At 38.9% G+C, this 14,872-nt stretch overlaps 1 protein-coding gene across 4 annotated transcripts in view; it reads right to left on the minus strand.

The window, feature by feature from the left end:
• LOC124298021 (alpha-aminoadipic semialdehyde synthase, mitochondrial) overlaps nt 1-14,872 on the minus strand; it is a 49,648-nt gene that overhangs the window by 18,650 nt on the left and 16,126 nt on the right. For 3 of the 4 annotated variants that reach the window (XM_046749562.1, XM_046749561.1, XM_046749563.1), the window contains exons 3-5: nt 13,203-13,685; nt 11,191-11,416; nt 204-531 (exon numbers count right to left, since the gene is read on the minus strand). In XM_046749562.1, coding sequence (XP_046605518.1) covers nt 204-531; nt 11,191-11,416; nt 13,203-13,685 — 1,037 coding nt within the window. Of the gene's footprint in view, nt 1-203; nt 532-11,190; nt 11,417-13,202; nt 13,686-13,970; nt 14,038-14,872 lie in introns of those variants that run through there. The other variant, XM_046749564.1, reaches the window with a different exon arrangement.

Genomic DNA, 14,872 nt, shown 5'->3' on the forward strand with positions numbered 1-14,872 from the left:
TACGACTATACATATAGAAACATACATGTGTATACATGACCATACATGGTCAGGCATGGCTAATTTTTTGTATATGATCAGATGTGCTCGATCCATATATGATCATATGTGATTATTTTTTCCCGGGAAAAATAAATGAATCCATAAAATAAGTACAGTTTTGCAAATAGACTGAATTAAATACCACTTTTAATCCTTCTTACTCAATACTTCCACCAGGATCAGCAGATATATCACATATAGCTAACATTCGATGCGGCAATGCTGGAGCCCCTACACTGGTGGGCAACCAAGGCGTATGGGCTGGTCTTAGGAGATTCTTTGCATCGGGTATAGTTATCAATTTTGGAGAGTCAAGAGCCCAATAAATCCCATTAATAATCACAGATGCATATGGAGCAATCTTTTTACTGAACGTAGATATGTATTGTTCTGGAAATTTATCATATTCCTGTGGATCAAACCCGCCGCCTTCCTTGCGCTCCAAGTGATGTCGTCTCCTGACTTCACAGGCATATATTTTGTTTATATCTGAAAGAAAAAAATGTATCAACGATGTATTCTACATTGGACGTTTTATTTCAAATCTATCGAAAGAACGCAATTCTATTTCTAGCCTCTTCCGGTTTCTTCGGCCTTTTTTACAATTCAAGTAGAGTACTGATAGGATCTCATTCGATGTTTTAAAAATATGTACCAAATGAATTTCTCTCTGAATCCATTATTTTAATTATGTTTTCACCTCTTATCGTTTTTCTAAAGGGTATAACACTTGACAATATGTTTGATATCAAAAAGTATTTATTACAAAAATTAAAAATATTGCATTTCGCCATCCAAATGTCAGGGCAAATTTTTTCTCGGTATTCTCACTTTTGGAATAACTAAGTGATAGCAATTCGTGCCGATAAGTGGTGGCCTCTGTGTTAAATATCTCAACTGGGCGAACCAGTTCAGCGGCTAGCTAAGACTGCCCCTCTAGTCTTCATGTTATAAGTTTAAGTCTTTACGGACGCTAGTCAACCACGCTTTGTATAAAATTCGAATTCAACTAATAAAATACCGTGTAAAGAACTCCCTTGTGTTATCCACAAGATTCCCAAGTTACTGCGATATCAACACTCACGTACTATAGTCAATTGTAAAAAAATTTCATAACACAGTCAACTCAAAAGGGTCCCTGTTCTCTCTCGCAAACCTCATCGTAAAGCGTTATAAAATCTCTTTCGTAAGGCTAATTCTTGCTTCAAAGTCTATCGTTTCCCAAATCATGGACTCCCATGGAGCTTCTGACAGGTTTCGAATGAATTCGCCAAAAGTTTTGCTCGAATGACCCTCAAATTATCTCAATCGAAGTATAGAAATTTCATTTCACAACAGTAACGATATGCTTATTTTTTAAAATATCATCACAAAACTATCCGAATACAAACTATGAAATAAAACAGCGTTCAATATAAGGTTATATCGTTGAATCAATAACAGTTGTAACAGTACAGTAACTTGCATGGAAGAGTTTTTCCAGTTTTGAGCTATCGGATGATCATATTAGCGAAAGCTATCTCTTATAATCAGTATTATACCTTCTTTGATACTAAAGATACTCTAAAAATTTTACAATTGTATAAGCATTGAAACTGACAAGTAATGTTTTAGAATAGGCGTCAGCCTTGTACCGCGAACGGTTGATCCTGCGGCGGATCTTCCATAGAGATATTGTAGATAGAGCAGGTGAGATATAGGTGTCTTTGTAAGCATACCTAAAACTTCTTTGGTGATTGCGGAAGTATCACTTTTTTCATGCAATACAAGTTGCCATTTTGATGACTATACGTAGTCAATCCACTGGACTATAATAATACTGGAGCGCTCACTACGGCGACGGGGGTTCCGGTGAGAAAGATAGCTCATTGTCAGACGTGAAGTGCTCTCTTTCTACTAGCTACGGCACATAAGCGGGACAGTCTAAACAAAAATGTAATGTTACTAATTTACAAAAGAAAACACGTGCAAAAAGGGCACTGATCTCCAGTGCACAAGCTTTTTGAAAGACTGTATCGGTGCAAGAGAGACGGTACTTCACGTCCAAGTTGTCTCCCTTTCCGAAAAGCCAGCCGTGAACCGAACCATACAGTGAGTGTTCCAGTATTATTATAGTTCAGTGAGTCAATCACATTTTATAATATGCGCGGCAAGGAAGGGGGGTGGGATGACGAGACTCGGTTATCTCTCTCTATCACGCTCTACTCTACCCTATCTCGTTCTCTCACTCTCTGCCTCTCTCTCCTTATCCCATCGAAATCGTACGTCGTTCTTATGCGATGTCGTTCATCTGCTAATTTCCATATGCGTATATGGGGGCTTTCGTTCATGCCAGGAATCGTTCTCAGAACCTTTGTCCCTAGACTATATACAATCGGCCATTTTATTGGTCCGTCTTCGATCTAGCATGGGACGTAATTCGTTCAATTTCACTCCAACTTTCGCTCCGATCCCACTGCGGGTCCAGGCGCAACTGACTCCCAATTTGCTTGATCGCCCCGGCCCTCCCTCTTTTCCTTGATATCCGACGCTAATATAGCCCACAGCAAATACCGCCAAAACATGAATGTAGAAATTCCAAATTATCTCGACGCCTAGGTACGGAATGAAACTGCACTGCCTTCAAGAAGCAATCAATATTTTATTTTCCTAAGCGTACAAACAGCCGAGATATGCCTCTTAGTTTTCATCAGCAGCATCAATATTATTTTACTTTTTGAACAATATGTATAACATATTACCCATAGGTTTGATATTCTCGATGTGTAAACGACTGTTCTTCTAGACACGAAACGGTGACGCATGTCAAGTAGTCAGAAAGAAATAGAAAGCACCCCGCGATTTTTTGTCTCTATTTATTCGCAATGTGACATTCCACAAGCTTTCCTGCTCTGTTTATAATAATTCTATGGGACCTTTACGTAAACGGCTCGACGGGAAGAGTGCTTAGGCGAAGATGGCTGCGGTATATAATTCTTGGCTCCTTTAAAATCGATTTAAATTCAAGTAACACAATTAAAAATTACATCTAGTCGATCAAAATATCGGGAAATAGTGTATTTCACACTGTGATCTGTAGAAAGTTTCCTAGTTCAATTGCGAATCCAGTCTTGCAGTTTGTGCGCATGCGCAAGTATCATGGCGTGTGTACCAGGCGGCTAACGCCGCGAAATTGGTAAGTAAAGAGACGGAATCTAATCAGGTTTGTAAAGTTAGCACCGTAAGTGAAAATAACGGTTGCAAACTACGTTAGATTATTTCGCGGGGTACGTGTACGAAGAATTACACTCGATTTCGTTTGTGCGTTCGTTCATTTTTGAGAAAAATAAAAACGAAAGAAGGATGCTGAATTTCAGCACTACAATTTCAAATACCATATTACATATTTAGTTTTGCAAATTTCAGAGATCGTATCATGCCAATCGTTTGCGCGATGTTTGCGCGATCAGCACCCAATTTTGTTTATAATGAAATCATAAAGATACGTTAAAAAAATTATTATTTCTAAATCGACCATAGTAGGCACGAGAGTTACATACTGCGCAGGCGTCACTGGCGCATGGCGGGCCGATTCCGCCCGTTTCACTTTCTGAACCTGACCTAATTGTGAAAATTATAACGAATAATAAAGATAGTGCTTTCCAATTACTTGGGAATAATTTAGATCTTTTAGTAGGTTTGCGCGTCGCTTAAATATGAATCACATCACAACGCGCAACGATTCGACTGCTCGTCTTTGCATTTTATTAAAACCTTTTTATTAACTCGCTTTCTAGTCTGTTTGTCTGTTCGGTACAAATTTTGCAATCGATTTTAAACTAACTTCCTGATGAGCTAGAAACTAGAAATTTTAAATATATCCCAGAACTGGATGACAATGCAACATTATTTGTTGGTATGGAAAAATTTGAGAAAAAAAAAATTCGAATTGTTCGGACGCGGACTCGAACCCTGATTGTTCGATTCTTTTTCCACTTTACCCCGTTTTTTAAACGGACTAAGAGTATAAAATAATGTTGTCCTAGCTCTATACAAATTTATAACGGCATACAGATTTAAAACGAAAATCGTGAGGCGCATACAATAGATAATAATAAGGAGTGTAGGAGTTCATAATTTTTCATTAATCCTCGAAGTTTTCTACAAGATTCTATAAAAAAAAATTGAATCTATTTCTAATCTGTAATGTTAATTGTTGGATGGATGAATGTTTGTCGCACCTGTACCTCCCGCGCCTGCACGCGCCGTGTTTGCAAGGAAGAAGCTATGGTGTGATCGCGTGGCGAGAGGTGGCGCTGAGAAAAAAAAAGTTTTTTTCCAGGCCCGTGTATCTCCTGTGTGTGTATACGTTTGTCGTAGTCTCGTGATGTGTTCTTGTCAATAAAATTAAACTTTTTTAAATCTATAAACATCAGCGTTTCAATTAATTCTCAGATCGATGAAACTATTCCCTCTGGTACCCCACAAATCTCAACAGGTTATGGGCCCAATAGTCTTGAGAGGAAAGGAATATTTCAGTGTTCAATTGTGAATTAATACGTTGGCGTTGGTTCGGCAACAGGTCGGTGGCATCACGAGGCACGTGGCAACTAATTTTTTTTTAGTTTTTCCGAGGGCGATAACCGGGTTATTTGTTGGATCGGATATAGCGTGTGCGGTAGAGACTGTGAAAAATGTTGGACATAATATCGGCGAAACATATTGAAAAACTGGACGGAACAAATTCGAGATGGTGGCTAATTTGTTTAGGGCAGCGCGGGTACACATCGTGATTGAACGGCACGGAAGTGTTAGCGGCGGATGCTACGCCGACGGTAAAGAACACGTGGGAGAAAAAGGATGCGAAGGCGAAAGTACTAATCTCGACGACTCTTGGAAGTTCGCAGTTAATTTCATTGATAACCTATAAAACAGCCAAAAAAATGTGGGACGCGCTGTGTAGTCAATGTGAATAAAAGTCGGCGTCAAGCAAGTTGCTTCTGTTAAATAAATTTCATACGTATCGAATGGAATCGAGTGACACGGTGGTGCAGCATGAGTCAAAAGTAAAGAACATGGTGCTGCAGTTAAATAAGGTCGGTGAAACTATGTCCGATGCGATCGTGATGGCAAAAATTCGTTCTGGGTTGCCACCAACGCAGACAACATAAAAATCGTAAAGCGATCCTCAAGAATTCTTTTCAAAGATCGCCTTTAGAATTATGAAAAAGATACCTTCAATATATCCGAATGAGGAAGTTTACTATAAGAATTAAAAGGATATCATTTTCTAGAAGCTCCTAAATGAGAAATCTTATACATATTTTTTAGGAGATATCTTTCAATACTCCGAATTTTATATCAGAAAGTCGTCTTCTTGAAGACGTTAAGAATATGAATTTAGTTCTCGCGAACCATATATGTCGGTGCACGATATTCTGGACGCACTTTCTCGCGCTGTGATGTTTATTAATAATGAAGAACATTTGGATTATATTTAGTCTAAGCGTATTTGTTAGTATTTAGATTAGTCATAGACCCGTAGCCTGATGAGTGGCATAAAGGAGGGTGCGAGACGAATACTCTGAGAGGCAGAGCCTTTTGTCGAACGTAGCCACAGTCCTAGAAGATGCTGTTTTCAAGTGGCAGTTGCATTAGAACAGAGCTAGAGATCGGTAAAGCAATGCAGAACCATATTGAGAGAATTCTAGAGGCAGGGTGGATTCGCTGTCGCATTTCCTAGTACGCGATGGCTAATTATTAGTGAAATAGAGACAGACTATATTGGAGATAGAGACATTGTTAGTGATTCAAGACTATGATTTGTGTTATTATTATTAGTGATTAGGTTGATTAAATTAAGTGTGAACAAGGCTTCAGCAAGAGTAACCAGGGACTCCCCTGGGCCACGTTCCCCTACATATATATTAGAGTGTTTAAAAAAAATCGACTATTTTTAACAGCCCCATTTTATACACAGTTTTGAACAAAAACAGTCCAAGGCATTTTCGTTTGACGCAGAAATAAGAAAATTGCACGGATTTTACAAACTCGCCCTCCTCAGAACGAAATTTAAAAAAAAAAATCTTTTACAAGAATAAGACAGGGATAGATACAGAAAAATAAAAATATACAACTTAAAAATAGCTTACATAAGAAGCAATTCACCAAGTGAATGCGACTTAACTTGTCAGAAAAGGTATGCAAGTATATATGTAAGTATATATCACCTGGTATGCGAGAATTTTTATTTTTTTTTGTATGATAAAACTTGATGTGGACATGACGATAAAAACAGATTCACAAAATAAAATTTAATAATCAATGCTACACTACGGTTATATATGTTGAAAATAAAATTTGAATGTTGGTTGGGCGGACATGCCGCCAGAGCGCGCGTCTCGCGCGAGACGAGAAAGAATGACTGATGTAACTCTACTGTGATTTCGTGTCACACGCTTTTTCTGGGTGTACGTGTGCACGCTTGAGCCTTAATTTTTTTTTTTTTTGCTCTCTCACTGGCTTCTTCCGGTTTTGACACAAGAGTTTAACATGAATACATGTATCAAGCGAATAATCCGCTGTAATATCTGGAATAACAAATATTATTCTGAATAAAACTGATTAAAACAACAGGTTATGGGCCCAGGAGCGCCATTCAAATAATATTTTCGTGCGAAGAGTTCTTTTTCTTGTTTCAATTCAAGCGATAAAAATCGTCAAGCGTCTTGAGGTTACCCAGCCTCGTGCAACAGTGCAAACCAAAAAACCCAAGATGAACAAGGAAAGTGATCTCTCGGGAATCGAGAAGCTTAAAGGGCTCGAAAATTGGAACATTTGGAAATTTCAAGTGCGAGTTCTCATTCTCGCAAGCGGAGCTCTCGAGGTTACCACCGGGGAAGCAGCAAAACCGGAGCCAACTCAAGGCATGGTCGGAGATGTCTTGACTGCGTTCACGAAAAAACTCAAGGAGTGGCAAAAGCTCCACAGTTTGACACAAAAAACGATAGTCACAACGGTGAATCAGCAATGTTTGATTCATATAATACATTGTCAGTCCGCACGACAAATGTGGGAAAAATTGCACGAAATTTACGAGAGCAAATGCGAAACCTGGAAGCATATGTTAGAACAGCAATGGTATTCTCTCGGTCGAGATGCCGCTGAAGATATTTCAACGCATATTGCAAAGATTCAAGATCTCGCGTGTAGATTAAGCGCACTTGGAGAACCGGTGTCGGAGAGTAGAAAAAAACAAAAATTCTAATGACTCTTCCACCGTCCTATCAGTTTCTTGTGACAGTATGGGAGTCAACGGTGCCGGCTGAGCGTACCTTGTCGAACCTGACAGCAAGACTCACAATGGAAGAAATTCGTGCCGGTGGGAGCGAGAGTCTAGAGAATAATGCTTTCTCGATGAAAACCAAGAACAAACAAGCTTCGAAGGGCAAAAGGCCAGGAAAATGCTTCAAGTGCGGGAAGACCGGACACTGGAAGAACGAATGTCGTTCGAAAAAAGAAAACGAGTCGAAATCAGATAAAAATAATAAAGAGCAAGAAAACCGAGGCAGCGCTATCATCGGTGACATGGTCACAGCGTCCGCACTGCACGTCGGAGGGTCTTCGGAGGAATTGTTTCTCGACTTCGGTGCGAGTCAGCACATGTCCTCGGCTTCCACTGGTTCGTCAATTATAAAAAATTGGTTTCGCCAATACCGGTGAGAGTTGGCAACGGAAATATAATTTTTGCTCTCGGAACCGGCGAAATTGACATTCTCTCGTATAACGGAAAAAAGTGGAACGAAACCGTTTGGCTCCTGTACTTTACGTGCCGAAGTTGAAGTTCAATCTCTTTTCAATGTCATCGGCTCTCGACAAAGGAGTCAAACTCGAGTCGGACAACGAGAGGTGTGAGCTACGCCAGCGAGGGACTACAGTCGCAGTGGGGGATCGGCATCAAGATCTTTACAAGATGAAGTTTAAACCCTTCCAAGGAACGACTTCGAGGGAATATAATTCAATGGAAAAACAAGCTCACATCAGCAAGAGTGAGTCGTTGAAAATTTGGCACGACAGTCTCACACATCAAAATATTCCACACGTGCAAAAATTTCTTAAGCGATGGAAGATTGAGACCGAGGCTGATAAAAATTGGTGCAGCGAAGATTGCGTCTTGGGTAAGATGAGCAAAAAACCCTTCGAGAAAAGTCAGTCGCAGGCAAAGGAGCCGGATGAGTTGATTCATGCAGACCTATGCGGACTGATGGAACACATATGAATTGGCAAATCCAGGTATTTTCTGCTCATTAAGGATGATTTCTCTCATTACAAATTTTTTTTTTTTTGTCTGAAAAATAAATCCGAGGTAAAAATGCACTTCGAAGGTTTAGTCAAGAGAGCAGAGACACAGTTGGGAAAAAGGATAAAAACCCTGAGGACCGATAACGGGTTGGAGTTCATCAATAAAGAGATGAAGTAAATCATGTGGAATAATGGCATAAAACATGAGACGAGTGTGCCCTACACACCCGAGCAAAACGGGACAATCGAGCGCGAGAATAGAACCATCGTGGAGGCAGCTCGCAGTATGCGCTACTCAAAATCAATGGATCTCACGCTCTGGGCGGAGGCAGTTCACGCGGCAAATTACGTGTTAAATCGAACTGGCACGAGCAGCGTCAAAGGCAAGACGCCCTACGAGCTCTGGTTCGGACAACCGGTGAAAAATATAAATTTCAAGGTATTCGGCACGGAAGTGTATAACCATGTGCTGAAACCGAGAAGGAAAAAGTGGAGCGCTAAAGCCAAGCGGGGAGTTTTTGTCAGGTATGACGAATGTACCAAAGGCTATCGGTTGTGGTTTCCGGATCAGACAAAAGTCGAAATTTTTCGAGACGTCAAGTTTCTTGCTGAAGATGGTGTGCTTGCCGAGGGCGAAAAATCTCTCGAGAAGCACAGTGTGACAGAAACGCATGTACTCGAGGATGACGAAAGCGTAGAAAACTCCGAGGAAAGTAACGACGAGGAATCTCGAGACTCAGAGGGAGATAGCGATGAAGAACGAGAAGATCAGCGTGAACCAACACCAGAGCGTCAAGAGCCTACCGATATCAATGCTCAAAATAACGTCGAGGAAAATCGTGAGCAAGTCAGGCCACAACTTCGTAACAGGCAAACCCTGCAGGGGCCAACTAGATTCGGATACTGCAAATTTGACGTGGATAATGTTTTTCTTGCGGAGAGTCAGGAACCAAAAACATACGAAGAAGCGCTTAAAGATGAGAATTGTGAATCTTGGAAAGACGCAATGGAGACTGAGATGGATTCCCTGCGGAAAAATAAAACCTGGGATTTGGTAAAACCTCCTGCAAATAAGAAAATTCTCCCGAATCGCTGCATCTACAGGTACAAACCGGCGGCGAATGGTCAAAACGGAAGATGCAAGGCGAAATTGGTCGTCAAGGGGTTCTCTCAGATTCCCGGAATTGATTACGAAGAGACATTCAGTCCCGTCGTAAAATTCGGGTCGATTCGGTCGGTTCTAGCCGTTGCTGCAACATCAGAGATGCAGTTGGTGCAATTTGATGTCAAAACGGCCTTTTTAAACGGCGATCTCACCGAGGACATTTACATGGCCCAGCTGAAGGGTTACGAAGACGGCACACAGAAGGTCTGTAAACTTTGAAAGGCCCTGTACGGCTTAAAACAAGCGGCCAGGTGTTGGAACCAGAAATTTGTGGATTGTTTAAAAAAATTTGAGTTGCAGGCAACCTCGGCGGATCCTTGCGTTTTCACATTTCATAAAAATGGCGGCACGTTAATACTCGCGATATATATCGACGATGGTCTCGATGCCTCGACGTGCAAGACAGCAATCGACAAACTATTGCACCATTTGGCAAAAACATGAATTAGGGGAATATAATTCCGAGAAATGAGTTACCCCCACCCGCGGACCGAATTCTGACTGAAAATTGAGACCAAAACACAATTTCCACGGGCGGACTTATTCAGAGGTTCGGCCCCGATTCTGCGGTGTGCGACGATGCGTGACGATTCGTGAAGTAGGGGGGGGGGGGGGGGGGGGGGGCAAGTCTCGAGCGAAGATTAGGGGAAGCGGACTTATTTGGAAAGGGCTTATTCAGAGGTTGCACTGTATTTCAGAAAAGGATCAGAAATATTTCAAATGTAATGAGAAATCACCGAAATTTTCGAAACTTTTCATAAATCTGTCAATTGCAACGTAAAATTTTGAATATTTCCGAAATGCTTCGAAAATGTCTCAACTGAAACATAACATTCGAATATTTCGGAAATATTCTGAAGACATGCTTAGTAGAAAAAATTTCACATTTTTCAACAATATTTGAAACATTGAACGATCAAATATGCCGTTTCCGATATTTCTGAAGTATTTTAGACATACTTCAGTTTTCATTAATTTGGAAAACTTCAGTGAAAACCATATTCTTATAATACATTACCCATTTAAGATGCTGTGCTGAGAGAGTAAAATCTTTTACAATAATCAGTTATTTTATTACTGCTAAATTTCATCATTGCTTCGGCAGACATTATGCAGAGAAAATTTATCGGTTAGGTTCAAATCTGGTTTAATTACTAATACGAAGTATCACAGCAGACTTCAAATATGGATTTTAATTGATATCCAGAACCAAAGATAGGTTACGATAACCTAAAAATCCTGCTGTTACACTTCAAGGACACGTTTTTTTATTTCGGATATCAACCACCCGCACGAGTAGAAATATATCAGAAATATTTCAAATATGTTTTCCGCATCGTTCCAAATATGCGTCATATATGTGTCTCTGTCTGTATTTATAATTCAGAAAATATTCATGGAAAATATTTCGGAGTTCTTGCATTAGAATATATAACATATTTCAAATGAGATGTTTCTGATATATTTCTCACATATGTCAGCTACGTTTTACTTGTATTACGAACGTAAACATATTTCTAACATATTTCTGAAATGTTACAATGGGATTTTTAACATATTTCAAATAAAACATTTCTGAAATATTTTGTGCCGTATGTTTCTTGAAAAAATCCTACCGATATACCTGATTTATGATTGTCTTATTTCATGAAGCTAATCAATAACTTCGCTATAAATGTGAAAAAATCTCGAGCAATTCTCACCGCCATGTTCCGCAACTTTTCTCAACATTTCTGGAGGGACGTATTCGTGCGGCAATTCTTGAAATACTTCCTGACCTCCTTGACTAACATTTCCACTTCCTGTGAACACGAAAGTTAAGGGCCCAATGGATTTTGGCATCGCGCCCAAAGCCACTTCGTATCCAGCATCTCTGATTGCCTGACGAGCCATTGACGAATTTCTATAATTATGAGCAGGCCCAATATGCTGTGAACGAAAACAATTTGCATTTTATACTAAAATCTAATAGCACCTGAATTCACCATGCTTCATTGTACGTTTGTATAATATGTGACAATATTTTGTAGGATTATACATTAATTATATTCGGTTCGGCGAAAATGGTGCAGTACTGTTTTGTTCAAACTTCAATATGTAAAATATTTTACTCAAATTCAATACTTTCTTTGGGTGATATATGCCCACAAAATTTCCGCAGTCACCTAGGGGCCGTCTCTAAACACAGAAGGTTATTTACCAGGATTTTTTACCTTCCCCCCTCGCTGCCTCAGATTGTTACTTAAAATTTTTTTCTCCAAATGATTCCGTAGAACACAACATATGATGGATAATTCACTGTCTGTATTCTCGGAATGAAGTTCAAATATTGATTGATGAACGATTTCAGTGACTGGTATCAGGAAGATGCTTCAATATCGGCAGAAAACTAACGTTGTCAATTTTCAATTACATTTTCAATTCGATTTCACGTTTAATTTCTCCCAACTTTTGCAATTTACATAAAAATCGATTACTAATGAATTTGTAATGGTTGATTAAAATAATCGATCCTTCATTACTGTTATAATTTATACAGATATATAAATATATATATATACAATATATATATATATTCTATTAAACTATATAGAATATAAATCTATATAGAATTCTATTAAACGATAGTTCCATCGTTACGATAAATACGTATTTTCAGAATGAGGAATAGATAAAATTGAATTGAATTACAATGGTAATTAGTAATTAATTTCTTTCATTCCCTTTTTTGACAGTCATTTGTACTCAATTTTATTATAATTACCTCTAGAGAGGTAATTCTTGATTGGTTTTTTCTCAATCATATACGATCAACATAATCTTAGTAATCGGTAATTAAAGTATTGCACATGCGTGCTTAGAGTACTAGCGAATATGCTACTTATTTATTGAGACTTGAAAATACTTGCGTAAGAAATTGCCCGACCCCTTGTCTCCTCCCATTTTCTAAAAACCTTACGTAATTTATGGATAGCCCCTTATGTGCTGACATTATAAGTTTATCATTACATTACATATCATTACAATCTTCGTTGAAATGAATTAAAAGAATTAATAATGATGCAATTAATAGATTTCGAAGGTAACTGCAATGATAAACGAAACAGAGTCAGTCGAGTCCTTATAGAAAAATATCCTATAAAACAAATACAACAATAAAAACCTAAAAACGGCAAGAAGCTTCCTCTCAGTAATCTTTCGAAAAATTCGAAAATTCTATTTCTCATCACTACCCATATGAATCTGACACTCAACTTTCGAGAGTACAAAAACAAAAAAATCATGATTGTTAGCGGGCAAGTTTCGATTAATTCTGTAAACGTGTAAATTTTCTAAAGAACTGTATATCATTGAAACATAATTTCTACGAAAAACTGTAATATTTTCTTATCAACCACATTTTATTCTTACAAAAACTGCAGCAGTTTAGGAAATAGTGCAATAGAATTACGTAAAAATATTTCTGAATTTTTTCACGCAGCGAATTATTTCAGTGTTGATTCTATCATGAATTTTGACACGTCAAAACTTCAGGTTTTTTTTCGAACGAATCTTCAAAAAGTACTTATTCCAATAAAAGGAGGATTTCTTGGAAAAATAGTGTAAAATGGGAGAAGATATAATTCATTAAATTTCGTGAGCATGTCAGAATTTTTACACTAGGTTCCAGGGAAACCTCTATCTAAGATAAAGATGCATTTGATTATATTCTTGCCATAAACGGAGTATGATGTCCCAAGGCTAACAATCTCAGTCCAAGTCCATGCAAAATGTTGACCATCCCAGCAACTCCTGCATATTTTCCAAAAGCGACAACTCTTTGACCCGTATCATCTGTTAACTTTTCGAAGTCCAGTAACCGAATGTTTTTCTCTAAGATGGCATCTAGAAGAGGCATATTGCTCTCCTGTGCTTTTATAGTATGAGAAAAACAACAGTAAGTCTTATTTGGTATTAGCTGATCGACGGGGACTTGTTTTACGCCAAAAATAACGGACGCTGAACTGATGTCTTCCTGCAAAGAAGCACCGGCCGCTAGATAGGATTGCATTGGATACGCCCGCCTGTTGCTCGGCTGCACAATAACTTTGACTCCAGCTCTCGTTAATCGCCGCACATTTGACGGCGCCAATGGTGCTCGACGTTCCCATACTGACTGATCCTCCCTTCTTATGGCTATTATTTTTCCCTTCAAGCTCTAGAATATCACACAAAATTGGTAATTTGAATGTAATTAACAGAACTAAAAAAGTAGATATGTCATAAAAATAATATAATCAATAAATAATATGAAATACTTGAGTACGTTATGTGCTATTTTACATAATGCAACTACAGTTTAATTTAATATATTATAATAGACCTTTAGGAAACACAGGACGTCTAGCAATATCTAGACTTTATACGAGGTTCTAGTGCTATTGTTAAAAAATCAGAAAATACGCGAATTGTTGTTTTAATAACTGAGAATATTTAGAGGTACCGTAATATATAGCTCATTGTCAGTCGTGTTCACCGTCAATCATATTTCGGAGCAGATGATCCTATACTCTGTCCGCCGAGAGACTGACCTACTTACGAAGCCAAACGCGTCCAGTTTGGTCAGATCCCGCCCAAAACTCTGCCAATTTACCCGGACCAGGTAAACGAACAAGGTCACACAACAAGGACAAGAGAACTCAGGCATTCAAACCTAACGGTTAATTTAAAACCTAGGAATTGATTCCAAACCTGACAGTTCATTTCATACCATTTTAAACCATCGAGCGTCAGTCGTTGCAACGTTGTGAGTCAGTCCGGACGTGTGAAATTTGAATTGTGATTTTGTTATTCTGGTTGATCAATACATATGATGGCAGAAAATATGGACGAGGAAGTAGAAAAAAATTTATTCGAGTTATAATGAGACCACGATGTTCATATAATTTCACTTATTAGTCCTTTTACAGAGCGTGGACTTTTGATGCAGAGCACAAATGTATGAAATTATAGGTACGATATTGAAGGAGCTCCGCTATCCCAGCCCGACCCCCACTCGACCTGAACCTGCGCGATGCTAGGTCGGTGTCTTGCCGGACAGAGTATAAACTTGTTCAAGGTAACTATTAGCGTACGTTTTCGACGTATCTTAGCTAAGTTATCTTCAGGTCAACTTTTAATCGTTTCGGTAAGTTATGTAAAAACAGACATCTTAAAGGCAACTTTTAGACACTCGTGTTTACTGGGGAGTGGTTCCATTCGGGTGATCCGAGCCTGACAAGCGACTGCCAGGGTCACCTATAAGATGATGGCAGAGTTCAAAAAACGCGGACAGAACAAAAATCATTTCATTGCATGAGGATACTAGCGAGTGTCACGAGCAGGGTAGTAACATAAGATGTACAA

This window comes from Neodiprion virginianus, chromosome 2 (genome assembly GCF_021901495.1).
Source record: "Neodiprion virginianus isolate iyNeoVirg1 chromosome 2, iyNeoVirg1.1, whole genome shotgun sequence".
NCBI lineage: Eukaryota > Metazoa > Arthropoda > Insecta > Hymenoptera > Diprionidae > Neodiprion > Neodiprion virginianus.